The sequence below is a fragment of the Mandrillus leucophaeus genome, unplaced genomic scaffold (assembly GCF_000951045.1).
Source record: "Mandrillus leucophaeus isolate KB7577 unplaced genomic scaffold, Mleu.le_1.0 Scaffold436, whole genome shotgun sequence".
Classification (NCBI taxonomy): domain Eukaryota; kingdom Metazoa; phylum Chordata; class Mammalia; order Primates; family Cercopithecidae; genus Mandrillus; species Mandrillus leucophaeus.
Window position 1 is genome coordinate 1037126 of NW_012104654.1, and position 19900 is coordinate 1057025.

At 41.1% G+C, this 19900-nt stretch overlaps 1 protein-coding gene across 5 annotated transcripts in view; it reads right to left on the reverse strand.

The window, feature by feature from the left end:
- KLF7 (Kruppel-like factor 7 (ubiquitous)) overlaps nt 1-19900 on the reverse strand; it is an 88535-nt gene that overhangs the window by 4673 nt on the left and 63962 nt on the right. For all 5 annotated transcript variants that reach the window (XM_011993889.1, XM_011993886.1, XM_011993888.1 and 2 more), the window contains one exon: nt 5104-5227. In XM_011993889.1, the coding sequence (XP_011849279.1) occupies nt 5104-5227 (124 nt within the window). The remainder of the gene's footprint in view (nt 1-5103; nt 5228-19900) is intronic.

The window sequence follows — 19900 nt, forward strand, 5'->3', positions numbered from 1 at the left end:
TTTTTAGTAGAGACGGGGTTTCACTGTGTTAGCCAGGATGGTCTCGATCTCCTGGCCTCGTGATCTGCCCGTCTCGGCCTCCCAAAGTGCTGGGATTACAGGCTTGAGCCACCGCGCCCGGCCCAGAAAGAGGATTTGAACACAGGTAGTCTGACGCCAGAGCCCACACTCTGTCACATCTGCTTAACTACACTGAGAAGAAGAGAGGACTGGGCTGTCAGTTTAAGGAGCTTCTGGTAGGCAGACTAATGCTCCCTCCAAAATGTCTACACCTCATGCCCAGACACTGGGACTGTGTGTGGTTACACGATAAAGAATTAAAGCACTGTGGACGGAATTAATTTATGAATCAGCTGACATTAAATAGGGAGATTATTCTGGACTGTCTGGGTGGGCTCAATGCTGTCACAAGGGTTCTTAAAAGTGGGAGAAGGAATTGAAAGAGAGAACCAGAGAGATGTTAGCACGAGAAGGACTCAATAGCTTTAATGATGGAGGAATGGCATCATGAGCCAAGGAATGTGGGCAGCTTCTAGAAGTTGGAAAAGGAAAGGAAATGGGTACTCCCCTAGAGCCTCCAGAAAAAAAATGCAGCTCTACCAAAATCTTTAGTTTAGCCCGGTGAGACCTTTGTTGGACTTCTAACCTAGAAGTTTCTAACCTACAGAAATATAAGATCATAAACTTGAAAAGTAAATAAACCTGATACTAAATTTGTGGCAAGTGGTCAAGGCAGCAACTAGAAAATTAATCCTGAGGTTAAGTTGGTCAGGCCTGAGGAGGACGTACCTGTGAGAAGCAACAACACAGACACCCAGAAGCCTGCCTGTCCAAGAGAAATGCAGGGATTTGAGACGGTAAGGAGTGAAGAGAGGGCCTGGCAGTGGGACACCCTTTTCCTTTCCTCTCTATATCCTGGGAACCCTCGGAAAATTAGTATTCTTAACACAGAGCTTTATTTGAAAGAACCATTCAGTAACGTATGTGCTCAGCTTTGTTCCTGCCTTTACCAATTACTGGGTATTTCGCAATATATGTATAAACATCTCCCTTTATCCTTCAAATTCAGGGAAAAAAAAGTGGAAAAAAGAAAACCAAATCTTTAACATGGTAGGAAATGTAACTGCACCCCTACTGAATCAAATGAGCATCATTTGTTCAAATTCCCAAAAAATGTATGATGCTTAGGATTAGACCAGGTCCCTTACTATTGAGGTTTTTATTTAAATTCAATACCCCAGTAAGGTACGTAGTCATGATTAATTTATACTTATTAATTTATACTTACTGAATTCCACAAAAGATAAACTTGGCATGTAGAAGTGCAGAATCAAACAGTTTTAAGGGTAATATATCCCTAGACAATATTCATAACTTTACAGCAGCCAAGTAACCTTAAATAAGAAGGTCCTTAATGATTGAAATTTGTGCATAATGGAGAACTAGTCAACCCCACAGTCACTTTTCTTGTTTATGAAAAAGGCACACTAGGCCAGGTGTGGTGGCTCGCACCTGTAATCCTAGCACTTTGGGAGGCCGAGATGGGTGGATCACCTGAGGTCAGGAGTTCAAGACCAGCCTGACCAATATGGCAAAACTCTGTCTCTACTAAAAATACAAAATAAGCCAGGCGTGCTGGCGGGTACCTGTAATCCCAGCTTTTCAGGAGGCTGAGGCAGGAGAATTGCTTGAACCCTGGAGGCAGAGGCTGCAGTGAGCCGAGATCGCACCACTGCACTCCAGCCTAGGTGACAAAGCAAGACTCTGTCTCAAATAAAAAAAAAAAAAAAGAAAAAAGGCAAACTAAAGTCACACAGGGATTAAGTCAACAGCAGTCTCCTAGGTGACCAAGGGGCTAAGGTATGGGCTGGTATTTCTTACCACTTATAAGTGGGCTGACATAAAGATCAAAATGCACCCTCTAAACTGCCCAAGATCTGGAATATACTATGCTAGTAGTGTTCTCCCTGGATTATAACTGCACTGAGTCAGTCAATAGAATGAGGGCCTGCATGTTACCACTGATGGCAACTGAGCCCTGTTTATCACCATCGGCAGCCTCCAACTCTGTGGGCTGAAAAACCACTTATCCCTCTAGCCACTGGTCACTCAGGGGGGCTGCACTGTCTAGTCAGATGGTGAAGAAATGACACTACTGCTGTGCTTTCTTTCCTAACCCAAACCTGAAGCCAGAAGTCACAAAACCCAGTGTCTGTAAGGCCGGGTAGACAAAGTAAGTGTCGTGGGTCAACTGTAAGAGACACTGTGCTCTTGGGCTACCTGCTTCCACTTCCAACAAGGCATGGATACAAAGAAGTATAGCTCTTCTTGTAAGAAGAAACAACAGAAAGCGGGACAATACTTGGCAATCGATGGCTTGCCTTTGAGTTGTGGAGCCACAGGGAGTGGTTTGAACAGTGGAAAAATAGTCATCACATGGCTATGGCAAATGGGTAATGACTGCTCTTCAGCTCCAGCCAATTACAGCCACATGGGAATGTGAGCCCACTGTGGCCAGATCTGATTTTTCCAGACAAAGCAAGAAATACAAACTTTTTTGTGTGACATTTCACGATTTTAAATGTTGGCCAAAAAAAAAAAAAAAAAAAAAACCACCAAACCAAAAACGTCATGAATTTTTAAAACTACCCTATAGGCAAAATAAAAGCATACGTTAGATTTGGTACATGCTTAAGGAAAGGAAGTCTAAACCCTATTTAGCTTCTAAATAGGGCAGTGTGATTGTTCAAATTTTAAGAGATAAGAGGCGGTGCACTCATATATACTGCGGTACCAATAGGATGCCATGTCCTGCCAAGGGCTACAGATGCCCTCTGTTTCTGAAGGTAAACATCTTCTAAGGAATGCCAACTCCCGGTCACTCCAGGCTTTCCTTTCATCTGCTTTGGGACCACTCCAATTCTCCATGTCGTCTCCCAGACCTGGCTATTCTTAGCACAGTCACCGCAATTGAAACGCCAAGGTGCTGCCTGTCATGAGACACTAATGAGAATACAAACTCTCATTTCTGATGTTGTCAAAAATGCACTATTGGCCTGTGTCACAGGACGCTGATCTACTCAATCTCCCACAAACACCATGTCGCAGAATTTGTACCATCTGCTCAGCAAATTTCTAGCTCCAGAAACTGCAGTGATTTTGATGAAGAAAACAAAGCAAAAGACTAACGAAATCACCCAACTCTGACATCTCTTTCAATGAAATAACCAATCGATTTGGAATATTTCTCCACGTAAATCATACAAAAGACCGGATTAAATCCAAATATATCAGTTGCTAAAAGGTTGTCAATGTCTCAATAAGTCAGTTGATTTGAAGAGCGGAATACTAACTTTGGCAATTTCCCCGTAAGAACTCTTTGTCCACATCCAAGAATTATGGTAACCCATAATGCTCACAATCTCCAAGTAACAGCCTCCACACCCTTCAGAGCTGGGCGACTTGTGTGTACATGCTACCATCACACTCCGACCACTCACACTCTGACCACTCACAAAGCATTCATCTTGGTCCCAGGTGATAGAACAGAACACTCTCCTTCAAAAGACTATGGACAGATAGTCACCATCTGCAGGGCTTCTTTATCAGCCAGAGTGAGAGATGCACAAAGCAGAGAAACTTGAGATGGAAATAGAAGGAAGATGGGGAATAAGGAGAAACTCTGCTGGAGCATACTGTGTGGAAGACAGCTGCTGATTCATGTAAATACAGGAGGACTTCTAGGTAATGGACGGAAATGAAACAATGACTTGTATTCTTGGGTAGCAGAACAGAGTTCCAAGGGAATGGGAGACAATAACTGCATGAAGTATACTTCCTCAGCCCTGGGGTGGGAGGTTATCTCTGGGCTCCAGGAGGCATAGGGTCTTTATTTAGTACTTAGAGAATGAAGATAAGAGGAAAATAGCTTCCCAGGAAGAAGGAAAAAAAAAAAAAAAAAAGGAAGAAAAACATAACTGCTCCTTTATAAGCATCCTAAGGGAGCACTAAGCCAGCGTGACCAGTCTGGACACCCCTTCCCTATTCACCAAACACACACTACTACAGAGGAAGGCCTGGTGAGGGGGGAGGTGTGGGACACAGGGACTGGGGGAGGCAGGATGCAAAGGCGATCGCATTTCCTCCCAAGAAAAGCCAGGCCCCTGCTGCCATCCTGCAAGCTGGGGAACCCTGAGGCTTTCAGGGGCTTTTATCGTATTAGAAGCATTTTTCTCATCATAACGGAGACCTTTAGTATTGCATTAAAAAGATGGTTAATTTTCTTAAGCTTCCTTTTAAACACAGAAATAGGATTAGAAGGATAACACGCTCAGATGCAAGCCCATTATTTGATTATGTCTAAACCTAATCCTGCCTTCACCTTGGCCTGCAGAGTCTCCATTTTGGGGTTTATTGGTTGATAATGCCAGGGCTGTCAGATACTATTACTTGGGTAGTATCTGTTGCTACGCGCGCTTTCTTCTACTATCAAATGCAGAAGGCTTAAAATTGAATTACAGGAGAAGTTCTCAAAGCCTCGTCATTTTTTGAACCCTTGTACCTATTTTTAAGGAAGAAAGAATGATCTGGGCCCCAAAGAATGGGAACTCTCTTCAGTACAATTTGTTTCCAATAATGGTTCAGAGAAAAGTCTTACAGTGATAGGAACCCTAACCTTCCTTCCATTAAACAAGCTTTCTACTCTTTCTTATTACTATAGATGAGGGAAAGTGGTATTGAGGTTGATACAAAGATCAGAAGTCCCTACAGGTGACCATTCTCTGTCTCACTACTTTTCATATTATACTGAAGTTATCTGTCACATCTTGTTGATACCCAGTGACTAACACCATTTCCGGCTTAAAGCTAGTGTTCAGTAAATGCTTGTGTAACTGAACTAAGAATTCACACCACCTCTTGATTTCATGCAAGAGGGCACCCCCTCTTCTCACTGGTCCTCCCATGGAGAAGTAAAAGGCATTACCAGGTCCAAATGTCTGTGAGTCAGACCTGTGATAACTCCAAGCACATGGGTGCAGCTCATCCTCCAACCCACTTCTCCATTGTCCCCTCCCTAGCCCATCAGCTTCTACTTCTCTTTACCTGTCGCAGTGGTTGCATTTGAAGGGCTTTGCACCTGTGTGTTTCCTGTAGTGCCTCGTGAGCTCATCGCTTCGTGCAAAACGCCACTCGCATCCCTCCCATGAGCACTTGTAAGGCTTCTCACCTGCAAGCAGAGATGGAAGGACCATGGTCAGCAGCAGGAACAAAAGGGATTACACCCAACCAGCCTGTGCTGCCTGCTGGTCAGGCTTGGGAAAGGGCTGTTTAAATCATTCCTGAAAGACTAGATTTCCTAACACAGTATACCACAGTTTTTTGGTTTTTCTGTTTTTCTCCCAAGTCTCCTGGTGTTTTGTTTTTTGTTTTCCTTGTTGTTAACCTTCAAAAGTGGTTTCACCAGATCCTCAAATCTGGAGCTGTCATTTCAGTTCCCAGAGTCAGAGCATTTCCTTTGACTGGTGAAGGATCAATTTTTATTTATTTTCTATTCCCCGGAGCACTTTCACCCCCACAGTCCAGGCAGAAAGGAAATGTGCTATTTTCATCTGAACCACAAATGTTTCTAATTCTATTTTTCTCCAGAACCTACAGTCATTTGCCATTTCAGGCTTTTTAGTCTTCTCCCTCCCCTTCCCTCCTACCACAAGCTGCAGCCAGGTAGCTGACTGACAAAGCAAACAGCTTAAGTCTCCCACAGCCACTGTTCCTTCCAGTAAATGTGATGGATGGACAATGAGGAGAAAGGTCTACAATTTGAGAGTAAAACAAAAATCACTTGACAATCCCTGGCATTTATGGAAAATACTATCACAAAAGTCTGAGTTAGGAAACTCATAGCTTAACAACTGCAGAGTGTTCTTATTAGAAAATAATATATATTATTGTAAAATATTTTAAAAATCAATTTGGAGAGCAAGGTTTTAGCCACGGGGAAGCTGCTTATAAGCATGAAATTCAAACACTTGTGCTCAAGTGACCTTTTCACACAGTAAATACAGATGGAAGGATATGTAAGAGAAAGTACATGACTTTGCCTTAGACCTTTTTTTAACTCATCACGTCTGTCACCAAACATGACAAATATTTACCCTTCCAACTGTATGGTGGACTGGTTCTAATTAAAAAGAAAAATGATCTTTGGAAACCTGTGAAATCATGAAGCTGAGTTACTGAGCCCTGTCACTGAGAGGCAGGTTAGTACGTGGTTAACAGCTTTGAAGCCAAACTTCCTAGGCTCAGCTTCTAGTTCTATCCTTAATTGTCTGACCTTGGGCAGGTTAATAAACCTCTGTGTGTCTCTGTTTTCTTAGAGATAATAATAATAGGTACCTCAAAGGGTTTAGAGAAGATAAATCAACACACATGCATATTATATATTAATTAGAACAACGTCTGGCATATGTAAGAGTCATATAATAATAAACATGAAAAACTGCCAAACTCAAAATTTCAGGATACCTAGGTGCCAAAGTACTATGGCGTCCCATTATTTCCACAGTTTTAAAGGCTAAATCTTTACTAGGCAGCCCTGAAGGAGACATTACCCAGGTACTATACTTGACCTACTTTCTTCTTTCCACCTTTCCCCTTCCCTTTAAACCTGACTACAAAGCATTCACAATTCTTTATTTGTATCACCTAGAATCAAACCAAACATGCTTGAAAATTTTATTTCATTAAATTGGTGCCCTAGTGAGCCACTGCTCTGTCAGACCCACAGAGAAGAGGAACGAGAAACACAGGCATTTCTTTTAAAGGGAACCAAGAGGACATGAAGGAGGGCTGGAGGCACAGGAGGAAACCCATTCAGTTTCGGAAACCAGGAAAAAAAGAGGACGAATCACTGAGCAGTGTTAAAAGTTCACCTTCTGGCTCCTTTAAGCCAAAAGTTTAGAAAAGATGTGCTAGCTGAAGGAAGGGTAGCCAAGTAGAGGTGCCACATAAACTTTGGAATCAGCATACTTGGGATCTTGCTGCGTTCGTTCCAGACTCTAGAACTCAGTATATTTGTCTGTTAAACGAGGGTGAGCTTATTAATAAACCCATGTTTATAGCGAGGTTTCAATCAGTTGTGTGTAAGAAACGTTTGTTCAGCCTTGCATGCAGTCAGTACTCAGTTCCTGTCTCAACTCCCTTTCCTCCGCCTGTGTTCACAGAGGTTACTAGGAAGACAAGCCTGAAACTGCTGTCAATGAAGGCCTTCAGAGCTCATGGCTCCAGAAAGCCAAGTCTAGAGACATTCCGGGTACCTGAAATATTAGAAACAGAGAGTCTTTTAAGTATTTTCTCATTATATTGACGGAGAATGAATCCAAAACAGGGAGTGTTCTTTAGGACTGCTCTGAATGAGTGGGACACAGAAGGGGAAGTACGAGATCCCCGTACCCTGCAGGAGAGACATGTCAGCATCGTGCATTTAACCACTAGGCTCTGTTATCTCAAGGGGAAATCTGGCACAAACCAAAAAAGGAGAATGAGGCATCTAAGACTTCAGAAATTCAAAGTGCCCTCCGCCCATGAAGGCCTTCAAATGTAATTAAAATTGGAGGTTCCTGGAACCTTGGGGACCAAATACACCCCAAATGCAATGAGGCACCTAGGAAATTCCATGAAATTCTACAGCAACAACCAGAGACATCTAGTCCCCAGAATCAATCCCATAATCGAACTGACTTGTCTATCACAGGCAACCACATTCTGAAGGGCACAGGAAGGGCAGATAAAATGAAGAAGACTGAAGTGGATGTCTTTGGGCATTTTTTCCCATTTCAACCGTTTGCTTTTCCCCTTGCTGAATTCCTTTCACTAGTTTCCTTTCGACAAATAATATCAAGGATGTAATTATTTTCCAGAAAATGATTAGACTCTTAGTTACTTCCCAGTACAAACCAACTCTCCAACCCAGGAGCTATTTCAGCATCCTCGTGGCTGTGTCCACTACTGAGAAACTGCAGATAGCTTGACTTAGCTCTGAATCTTATCACCTGACATTGTTTCCTGCTTGCGGCAAACACTACTCAGAATAATACTGAGGACAGGCTCCTTTGTGCCCTGATATTTTAGCCATGTTACTATTATAGTGATTTATCAAGCTATTTTTCCACCATCTGGCTAGTTTACTGACAAGTTGCCATTCCTGCAAATACTAATTAAAAAATTTAAAATAATCAAGAACGCCCAATGAAGGAGCAGTGCCTGAAGGCAGAACTCAGAAATCAGAGAGGCAGAAAAAATACAAAGAATTGGGAATATGACTTTATATTTAGGGCACAGGAATTGTGGAGTTAGACTGGCCTTGTTTCCAGGTTCTATACCCACCTCTACAAACCAATTCCTACTGGAAAGGCAGGTCAGGGAAATTCTTCTGTTAATATTTTCAGCATGGCCAAGACTGCATCTCCCTGAACACCAACAGCCACAGCTTGATCTTGGGGGATGGACATATCTCTAGCCATGATACATTTGTTTTCATCCTTAAAAGCCTACCTGAAGATTTCTGCTCATTTCATCAAAGGCTGAGTTTCTTTCTTTACAAAAAGAAAAAAGGAAGGCTTTGTGAGAGAGAGGAAAACTGCACGTCAGTGGTACTGGAGCAGGTTTCATGCAAGATCAGCTTTTCTATTTTACTCTCCCTTCTTTCACTTGCCCTTCTCTGCTTCCTCCACTCCAGATACTTCTCCTGGGTATAAAACAGAAACTGTCATGGCCTTGCACAACACTATGCTGTATCACACTTGGAATGAGGCACACTGTTCAGCTCACTGCACCTCTAGAGTGAACAAAAATGCCCAAGAGTGGTCTATGTGAGACAGACAGATGGAAGAGAGACTTAAAAACCCAGGACTCCAGTACAGGAAGGGCATGTGAGTAAAGGCGAAGACACCTCCCACAGCTCACAATGCTGGAGGCAGAGGACACCCTCAGGACCTCCTAAATGTCAGGGTGACTATCAAGAACCACTTTCCCTGTCGGGCAAAAACCCTAGGATGCAACAATCCTAGGATACTTGTTTCCCTGGGGGAGTACATGCCACCTCAGAGGTGACAGTACGTCTCATCAGGTAAAAACAGACTTATAGCCAGATGAGGGCTCGTAAGGGAAGGTAAGGGTGCTTGAGAAACAGGACTGACATTTAGAGAGGTTAAATCATGTCAAGAACTTGCGTTCTCCCACAAAATTCATCTGAAATGAAATGCGGTCTAAACCAGTGTGGCATTTTGTTAGTTTCTTACAGGGTCACTCTCCCTATATCGTGATCATCAGAATTGACTGATCAAAAAACACTGCCATAAATACTTTTTGAGCATGCATCTATGACCTATGTAGGCTTAGTCATGAATCATACAGATGTACTAATATCCTATTAGGATATTATAAAATATATATTCAATAGACCAATTAAAAATGAGAATAAATCAAATATAAATAGAAGTCATACATATTTCTTCTTGCCTTCAAAAAGACTGTGTTGCACAACCCTACTTTTGGCCACTGCCCTGTACGAGAAATAAAAATAGCTTTGCTCTCAGCCCCACCATCTCACTGGTCTTAGGGCTTCCATTCATGGCTCCTACAGTCTATTCAACTTATAGTAGTCATAGCAATCCTTTGAAAATGTAAATCAGAGCATGAGTGACTCTTACAGGGGGCCTTAGTCTATATATTTCCATATAAATGGTTTCTTTGACATCCACTGGATTTTACGCATTTAAAAACATTATTCTGCAAAGGGTTCCACAGAATTTGCCAGACTGCCAAAGACATTCACCCAAAAAAGGTTAAGATGAAATTAAAGTGTAAATGTTCCAATGGCTTTCTATCATTCTCAGAAAAAAAGTCAAAAGCCAGGCAAGGCTATACAGTACAGCCTACATGATCGGGCTCCTGGCTGCCTCTCCAATATCATCTCCTACGCTCCCCTCCCCGATTCACCACATTGCCGCCCTGCCTGCAGGCTCCCACCTTGAGGCCTTTGCACTGGTTCCTTGCTCTGCCTGGAACACTTGCTCCCTCACTTCATTCAGGTCTCTGCCTGAATGTCTCCTCCTCTTAGAGAACTTCCTTCACTATCCTCTGTAAAACAACAGATTCTGTCACTTTCTCCATAGCACTTAATTACTTTGAAAAGAAATTGCATATTGTTTGAGTGTATTGTAGTCTGTTTCCCCCACCAGAGCATAAGCTTCATGCAGACATCCATTTTGTTCACTGTGATACCAACAGCGCTAAAGCAGTGCTTGGCTCAATCCTATCCAATACATTAAGTGAATTTAACAAAGCATCCTGCTTTGCAACAAAAACCTGAGTACACCTAGAGGGGCAGAACAGCCTGTGTGATTTCCAATCCCTTACTTTCTAGGTATTCAATGGTTTAAGAGTGGAAATGTTTGCTTGGTTGCTTAAATCTGACATCCTTCTTTGACAAGGACTAAAATGTGGTAAGTTTTCCTTTACTATCAAATATCACTTCTACTTCTTCCCAATCTTCCCCAGCCTGAAAGACGAGGATCCTGAAAACTTCCTATAACCTAATCTCACACATAGGAACCTAGTCTCCTGAGCAATATCCCCTCTGGGAAGCAAAGTGTGTCATTTTATGAAACTCATTTGTAATGTTTATCTCTGAAGATGTATTTGAGACAGCATAAGTGATATGTCAAACGTACTGTGCTATAAATTTGCCTTTAAGATAGAGAGTATAGCATAAAATATGAACACATGGCAGAATCTTGCACTCAAGGTTTAAAATCTATTGAAAATAAACTCAGTAATACAAATTTTCTGCGTTCATTTCCTGATCTACAAAATTTCAAATTCTTAATCCAAGTTATAAAGAGATTAGGATTTTGACATGCCTAGATTTCTGTTAAGACTAATTTTACCTGTTTCCTTTTATTTATTTATTTTTTAATGTGGTTCTAGACATTTAGGTATATCAAGGTCCTAGTCTCTTGAGGACTTGGATTAAGAATTTGGAAACTCTGCAGATCAGGAAATGGAAAAGAAAACTGGAAAGGAGGAATACTTTGCAGCGGGTTTATATTGCTGCCTAGTACATCTAGAAGAAACCAGCGAAGACCCATCAATTGCTTTCACATCACACTCAGTTGCACTAGAGAATTTAAGCAAACTGGAGAATAAAGACATTGTAGAGAAAGTGTCACTAAGCTTTCTTAGCACTGCAAACAGAGTAACCGGTAAACTTCACTCCATAGCTTGTCAATGTCTTCTCAAGTTGTAGCTTCTCAAGGTGTAGCTGCTGCAACTAAAAAATACCCATGCTAAGTCACTGAATCTGCTTTGGAAAATTGTCTCAGAGCCCCTCTTAGATTCCAGCTGGATCTTAAATATTTTTTTCCAAGGTTTTTTGCGTATCTGATTGATGGAAAATAAAACAAGGGCTTTCTTTTCTAGAATTCCCAAAACATTTATAATAGCTACAACATAAAACAAAACGTACACTCATTGATGATCCATGTGGCTTTTTCATTCATCCATTACTACCTTACCCAAAGGTCGGGTCCAAGTACCTGAGTTTACACAGTGAACCAGTCACTTTACAGAGCATGCAAACATTTGTCCTATTTGTTTTCATTCTTTTTTTTTTGAGACGGAGTCTCTCTCTGTCGCCCAGGCTGGAGTGCAGTGGTGCGATCTCGGCTCACTGCAAGCTCCGCCTCCCGGGTTCACGTCATTCTCCTGCCTCAGCCTCCCGAGTAGCTGGGACTAGAGGTGACCGCCACCATGCCTGGCTAACTTTTTTGCATTTTTAGGAGAGACGGGGTTTCACCGTGTTAACCAGGATGGTCTCGATCTCCTGACCTCGTGATCACCCGCCTCGGCATCCCAAAGTGCTGGGATTACAGGTGTGAGCCACCATGCCTGGCCTGTTTTTATTCTTGGAACAACTAAAAACCAGTAACTGGGCCTGGGTTAGGTTTACTCCTCACTATCTTAAAATGTTTATTCAAAAATCTGTAATCCAAAATTTAAACCATATCCTCAACGAGGTACAGCTCCTACTTCAGAAGACGGAGCGAGGTTAGAAAAGATTTTGACTGAATCCTGCAAATGTTGGCAAATATTGACAACAATTGTATTTGTGTCCAATATAGTAGCCACTAGCCACACACAGCAACAAGCGCTTGAAACGTTGCTGAGGTAACTAAAAAGCTGAACTTTTAATTTAACCTTAATTAAAATTAAGATTAAAAAATTGAAGCAGTGTAAAAATATTTCACACTGTTATTTTGGTAGAACTGCATTTAACTTTCACCACTGAAAATTTAGCATAAGACACCCTGGAAACATACAATACACACTGGATCTCAAAGAATTAGTATTAAAAAAGAATGTAAACTATTTCTCACTAATAACTCTTTAAATATTGATTTTCTAGGGAATGATTATATTTTAGATATATTAATTTAGGTAAAACATATTAAAATTAATTTTACCTTTTATTTAATGTTTTAAAAAATGAGATTACTAGAAAATTTAAAGTTACGTATGTGGCTTGCATGTATTTCTATTTTGGACAGCACTGGTTTAAAATATATTTTCTATGTAGAAACCCCATCGACTCAAACTGAAAAGCTCATCCTTCCTGTATTCTTCTCCATGTCCAGCCCACAGCCTAGAATCCCAGTGTTCCCATTTCTACACTCCAACCCATGGTAGAAGCACACTCCCAGGCTCAAAATCTTAGAGTTATTTTTAACTGTGAGAAAGCTAGGGGAGGAAGGGCTCAGTAAACAAGTCCAAGTACTCCACCTTTGTGGAATCTCTCCTCTCCACCCCTGACTTTTATTCTTATTACTACCAACCTTGCTGTGTGCAAGACCCGGAATGCCTCACCAAATGCAACAGCAGCCCTTCTCTGTTTCGAGGGATCTCCTCCCTGGTGCTGCATCACGATCACCTGAGGCACTTATTAAAAATGCAGATTCCAAGTTCCCATCTCAGACGTTCTGTATCAGAATCTGTTTTTAGTATCTCTATGCATGGGTTCAGGAATCTGAAGAAGTGACATTTAAGCCAAGATATGAAGGAGAAGGAGTTAACCAGGTGCAGGGGGAAGAAACCATTGCAGGTTTAAAAAGCAGCACGTACCAAGGCCCTGGGAGCAGAAGCAACTTGGTGCTTTTAAGAAACAGTCATTAAACCAAAAGGCTCAAAGAAGCCTTCTCTGATCCCTACCCCACTCCCAAACTTAATAGAATGTTTGGAGTCTCTCTCGCTGGCTAGGATGTAAATTTTGTGAGGGCAGGAGCCGCCTTTGACTTGTTCTCCACTTTATCCACAGTGGCTAGCACAAACTTTATTCATAGTAGATGCTCAGATAATACTCTTATTTACATACAGGACCCATAAAAGTGCCATTAAGAAACACGAAATAATTTTTCTCTTTAAATTGTTCTCATCCCCTATATCCATCTCTCTTTCCATAAGCAGTCCTCCAGCACAGTGGTTTTCAAACTTACTAGAATTCCCTAAAGGGCTTGTTTTAAACACAGGTTAGTGAACCCCACCCTGAGAGGTTCCGATTCAGTAGGTCTGAATCGGAGTGGAGGGCCCAAGAATCTGCTTTCTAACGAATTCCCAGATGACGCTGACGCTGCTGTTCCAGAGACCACACCTCAAGAACCACTGCTGTAGTGGGGAAATAAAAGGAACTCAGCATCAAAAATTAGATTATTCTAGTTCTGGCTCTGCCACATAATAGCAATGTGGCCTTGTAAAGGTATTTAATAACTTCTTTGGGGACTTATGGCTCTTAACTGTGTGGGGAAAGAATTAAAAAAAAAACTGTCCCACTTCCCTATTGTCATGAAGATTCGATGGAACCTAGTTCCTGAAAGTGATGGGTCAGTTACAAAGTCCCAAATGAATAAAAAGTGTTATTAATGGTGTTTGTTATTAAAGTTGCTATTCATAGTGGCGATATCAACAGGGAGTTTACAGACACACAGGAAGCCAGTGAGAGATGTGGAAACAGAGAACTTGGTCACCTGTATGTCCAGGGCAAGGGCACAGGGCTTCTCTCTAAGACATAAACTGGAGTCCAACCTGCCTCGTGGAGCACAGCCATGGAAACACACAGGATTAAAGAAATCCTTCGCGGTCATGTGCCCTTTTTAACAACTGTTAACTTTTTCTAAAATGTTTCTTTCGAGACAAAGTATTAGATTCTTGGTGAATTTGTTTGAAATGTTGGAGACTGTGTTGGTCATGAAAATTAGTTACCAACCCAGATGATGAAATAAATTCAGCTGTTGAAAATTAAAGAGCTTTTGCAATGTGTAATTTGTGATTCCAATACATGTGTTTTCAAATACTGTACTGTGTTTCTCATAAGCCAAGGAATGGCATAAAATTATTTTTTATTTAATTAAAAATGTATGCAGTATTCTAGTAGTTTCCAGTAGGCTGAGTGGCTGGGTGAGGTTTAGCCAACAAACACCACTGCTCCCCACCATCCCAACACAAGGCAAAACAAAAACCCATAACTGTTTAGATATTACTATAATTTTCAAAAGACTGTAAACTCACCTAAGAATTTAGACCTCAACAACACTTATACCTGAAGCTGTATGTTTTCAAGTTTTGAAACAGGTAAGCATGATCATTTGGGGAAACTATATTCTATATTTATTTTTTTTTAAGCAACAAGTTTAATTTGCTTTTCTTTTTTTTTCATTTTACTTTGTTTTTATTCTTTTTGTTTTTCAAAGTTAACTTCAAAAATTATTTTTATCAGCTTTTTTGGAGTTAAATCCAAATAAAACTTAATGTCATCTTGGAAATTTAAATATATTTTGGTGATTACCAGTTACAATAAAGTTAAAAGCTAGGTATATACTACATTTGAAGAAAAATGTATTAAAACATTAATCTTTCCCTTTCAAGGTGACAACTACACCATGTGAATTCATCTGAAACTCATTTGTAGAACATTTTTTTTCCATTTAGCAGCAATGGTATTACTCTGTAAGTCAAGTTCTCACAATTCAATTTGATGTATTAAATAGAAATTTGATGATTAAAAAACGTGAATTTCAAACTCACCTTTGGTCAACCTTTGTTTTCTGCTTTCAAATGTAAAGATCATCATACTGCAAAGGACATATACAGGAACAGACTCTTACTACAATGACCAAGCTATTATTATTATTGTTATTATTTTCCTTAGAGACAGAGTCTCACTCTGTTGTCCAGACTGGAGTGCAGGGGTGCAATCACAACTCACTGCAACTTTGAACTCCTGAGTTCAGCCTCCCAAAGTGGCCTCCCAAAGTAGCTGGGACTACAGGCTCTGGTGCCACCACACCTAGCTAATTTTTTTTTTTTTTGTAGAGACGATGACTCCCAATGCTGCACAGGCTGGTCTTGAACTCCTGGCCTGAAGTGATCCTCCCACCTCAGTCTCCCAAAGCACTAGGATTACAGGTATGAGCCACTGTGCCTGTTCCCAAACTATTAATTTTTGAATCACCTTAAAAGATTTTCAGAATGAAGAGAAAAAAATTCACTTTTACTCCAAACAACATGTTCGAAGCACAGGTAATATCAAGGCATCACTCTGAAAGCGATACCACTAAATCAGAAGTACACCCTGTAGAAGTAAATCAACATTGAAAAGGAAACTTCCCCTAAAAATCCAATCAATTCTAGAGGTTGGCAACTCAGGTGTACAACTCCTAGTGAGTATAGCTAAGGAATTCATTTTTCTTGCAAGGAGGGTGGTAGTAAGAAAAAGATAATCAGAGACCACACAGCTTTGAGGGAGGGTAGGCCTGCATGACACCCTAATGGGGAGGCTTTTGGGAAGCCTGAGGGCAGGTAAGGGGACTGTGTGTCTGTGAACCACAAAAAATGCAGGGACATGGAGGGCCAGGACGGGTGGGGAGGGAGACTACACTAGGCCTTATCAGATCTGGGACCCATGGTGGTCACCAATTGGTACATATCACATTAGTTGACAATGCCTAATTTACTTTCCTGGATACACTAAATTTTTCTTTTTTGCTAACCAAAATTTTGGAAATACACACCTAAATCATTTATTATTTGGATATATATATTTCATATAGACAGATATGAAAAGAGAGATCAATGGTATTTTAAAAAACCATCAGAAAGGATAATCCAAAAACCGCCTAAGATCTGCTTTTAGAAGCTATAAAGTGGCTTCAGCATCCTAAATTTGTTTCAATTAAGCTAATGATAACGAAAATTGATATTCCTTGACTATATAAATGCAGATGGTAGAGAAGTAGCTTAAGTATATCAATAGTTCATACGGTAATTTTCTCTAAACTTAATAAAATAAAGGCAATTTTATCAATCTTCAAGAAGCCCAAATGAGATCAGATGTGGTGGCTCACACCTGTAATCCCGGCACTTTGGGAGGCCAAAGCAGGCAGATCACCTGAGCCCAGGAGTTTGAGACCAGCACAGGCAATGTGGTAGGTTCCTGTCTCTACAAAAAATTAAAAAATTAGCCGGGCATGGTGGTGCACACCTATAGTCCCAGCTACTTGGGAGACTGAGGTGAGACAATCACTTGAGCAGGGGAGGCTGAGGCTGCAGTAAGCAGTAAGCTGTGTTTGCACCACTGAACTCTAGCCTGGGTGACACAGCGAGACCCATGTCTCAAAAAAAAGAAAAGCCCAAATTAGATAATTTACATCCAGATCATGGAGAGAAGGGCCCTCCCTGGACCAGCTACCATTCATGTTGAATAGATATTAATCCAGTTTTCTAGAGCTTTTTAGAGGCAAATATCAAATCAGTGAAGATTTAAAACATCAATGTCCACATAATTATCTTCCAAGATAATCAAACATTTTTTTTAGAGACTAAATTTCCCCATTAGCTAAAGCAACCCAAACATGTACCTTACTCAAATATAAAGTCTAAGAAAAGAGTAACCCCAAAAGAAAATTTTCATTTGTTTGTTATTTTGACACATGATAATCTAGGATAGATGCTCTTCACATACCACCGCCTATGTACTCAGGAAAAGATGTACACAAAGCCATGTCACTTATTTTTCTACCTTATCACCCATCATTTCTTACATAACCCTCTAGTGTCAAACATCCCTAGAGAGCCCCCATGCCCCAGCTCCTGTCCAAGCCTTTCTCACTTGCTGGGATGTCCTCTGCTCAGAATGTGCCTATTCTCCACATGTCACCCCATCCCCAAGGATTTCTCCTCCTCAGAAAACTATACCCTTATCTAAGTTTTCACTCTGTGGCCAGTTATTTACTATTTCCCATAGATATTTGTCTTTATGCCTTGATCCCTTGCCCTGCTTCTCCCCACCCACATTAAATGAAAAGTGCTTTTAAAACAAGGACACCTTATACCCCCAGTGGAATAAATGCTGATTAAGCATCTAGTAAATGTCCAGGCACGGCGCTAGATGCTTTCTCATTAGCCTCTTTGAAATCACTCACAAAGTCCAGCACAGGCTCAAACACACTGTAACATGCACTCAATACAATGTTTGCTAATTGAGACCATCGGACCATCAAAATCCAACAGCACGAAAAGCTTTGTTACCACCTTACCTTCCAGATTCATAAACCCTAACATGCATTATCTCCGAAACACTTCACTTCTGTCCATGGGTAAACAGGAAAAGTCAAATACTTGGACTTCTGGTCTAACTCACTGGCAGTGAAAGAAACAGTTTCTTCAGTGTGACAAGTTAGATTCAACCAGCATTAATTGTTGGTTCTAATATATGCCAACCAATGACACTGCTAGAGATTAAAGCTAAATGGAAAGGCTCTTCACGTTAGAGCAGCTCCCAGTTAGGAAAGCACCATGCATACATACAAGGAGACTCAATGTGTTTGATAGATGTGTGTAACATGGACACGTGAAACAGAAAATCCCTAAGACTTGGTAAGACTATTACGGCAGGTGTCCGAGAGACGATCAGCCTCCCTGAAACTTGAAGGACACCAGGGACAAGGGCACTAAGTATTTCCTGGAGAAGGAACAACATGCACAAAGGCCCAGAGATAAGAGATAGTGGTTTATCATCCTGAGGTCAAGATGTAAGTATGTGAGGAGGACCCTTAAGAATGGACTGAAGAGGTGGTAATGCCAAACCCTAAGGAGCCTTAATGACAAACTGTCCCCTCAAGAGACTGACTCCCTTGAGGCCAGACCCTCACATCTGTGCATAGTTGTGTCTTCAGAGCCTGGCACAATGTGTGGTCCTAGTACTTCCAAAGCATATCCTGTGGGAAGTGGCTCTAGATGGACTCTGATAGAGTTGGGCACTCCTTCCTTCTGCTCACCTAACTTCCTCTAGAAGAGACTATCATATTGTTTGAGTAAATTGTTTACATTCTATGTAGCTCCACAAAACCAAATGCTCCCTTTAAGGGCAGAAGCCAGGCTTATTCACCTTAGTATTCCCAAGACTTAGAATGCTGAACACATGTCAAAGATCCTCAATTACCCTGGCTGAATGAACATACCCATACACTACTGGTCCACCTCCAAACCTTCCTTTAGGCAGTTACCCAGATCTTCCGACATCTTCTTTCTGCTGCTCCCTAATAGGAATCATTAAGAAGAAAACACAATGACTGAAACCACCCGGGAAATCTACATTCACATTCACACACACACACACACACACACACACACACACACACACCCTGCCCTCCCCCCGAATCTGCAAACAACTCAGTACAAACATACTGACACCCACATATGTAGAAACACCCCCACACAATCTGTCATCCTATATACCTCTAACCTCAAACAGCCTTAACTTTTGTCTGTGCTCAACTCACAGCTACAAAATACTTTCTCTTCATTCTTCTACTTCATTCTTCTTCTACTGAAGAATGAAGGCATTCTGGGAGGAAAATGTCAATGTAATGTGACTTTATACTTCGGAAGGGGGAAAAAGAAGTGCAAGAAATATTAAGATGCAGTTAATTTGACTCCATATGCTTTTGTGCTTAAGTTATTAATTTCCCAGTCACTTCATATTATTCTAATAATGTAATATTCTCATGAAATGCAAAATGTAAATTATGTTTCCATTCAGAACTTAAGCCATTCCACAGAAACCTAGTTTTCATGCAATTATTTTGATCTTGCAATGTGCCACAAACTACTATGTACTAGCATGTTACCCTTATCATTTCATACATTTAGAATTTCCGAACTCAAGAGTTTTCTGTTAAAATGCCTGCATTAAAGGCTTTTTAAAAAGGATTATTAAGACTAAAAGCATAACAGCAACTGCCAGTTGTCCTCTATATTCATTCTCCCCTTATCCCTAGGTAAGAGTATCCCTAGGTTTTTGTTGAGCTTATGGCCACCCAGAATAAAGACTGTATTTCCAAACTCCTTTGCAATTGCTTGTTGACATATGACCAATTTCTGGCTGATGAGACATAAGTGGAAGTGACAAGTGCAATGTCAAGCTATACTTTTATTTATTTATTTTTGAGACATAGTCTTGCTCTGTCACCCAAGTTGGAGTGCAGTGGCATGATCTCAGTTCACTGCAACCTCCCCTCCCGGGTTCAAGTGATTCTCCTGCCTCAGCCTCCCGAGTAGCTGGGATTACAGGTGCCCGCCACCACACCCAGCTAATTTTTGTATTTTTAGTAGAGGGAGGTTTCACCATGTTGGCCAGGCTGGTCTCAAACTCCTGACCTCAGGTGATCCACCTGCCTTGGCCTCCCAAAGTGCTGGGATTACAGGTGTGATCTACCGCACCTGGCCTAGTTTTTGTATTTTTGGTAGAGAAGGGGTTTCACTATACTGGCCAGGATGGTCTCAATCTCTTGAC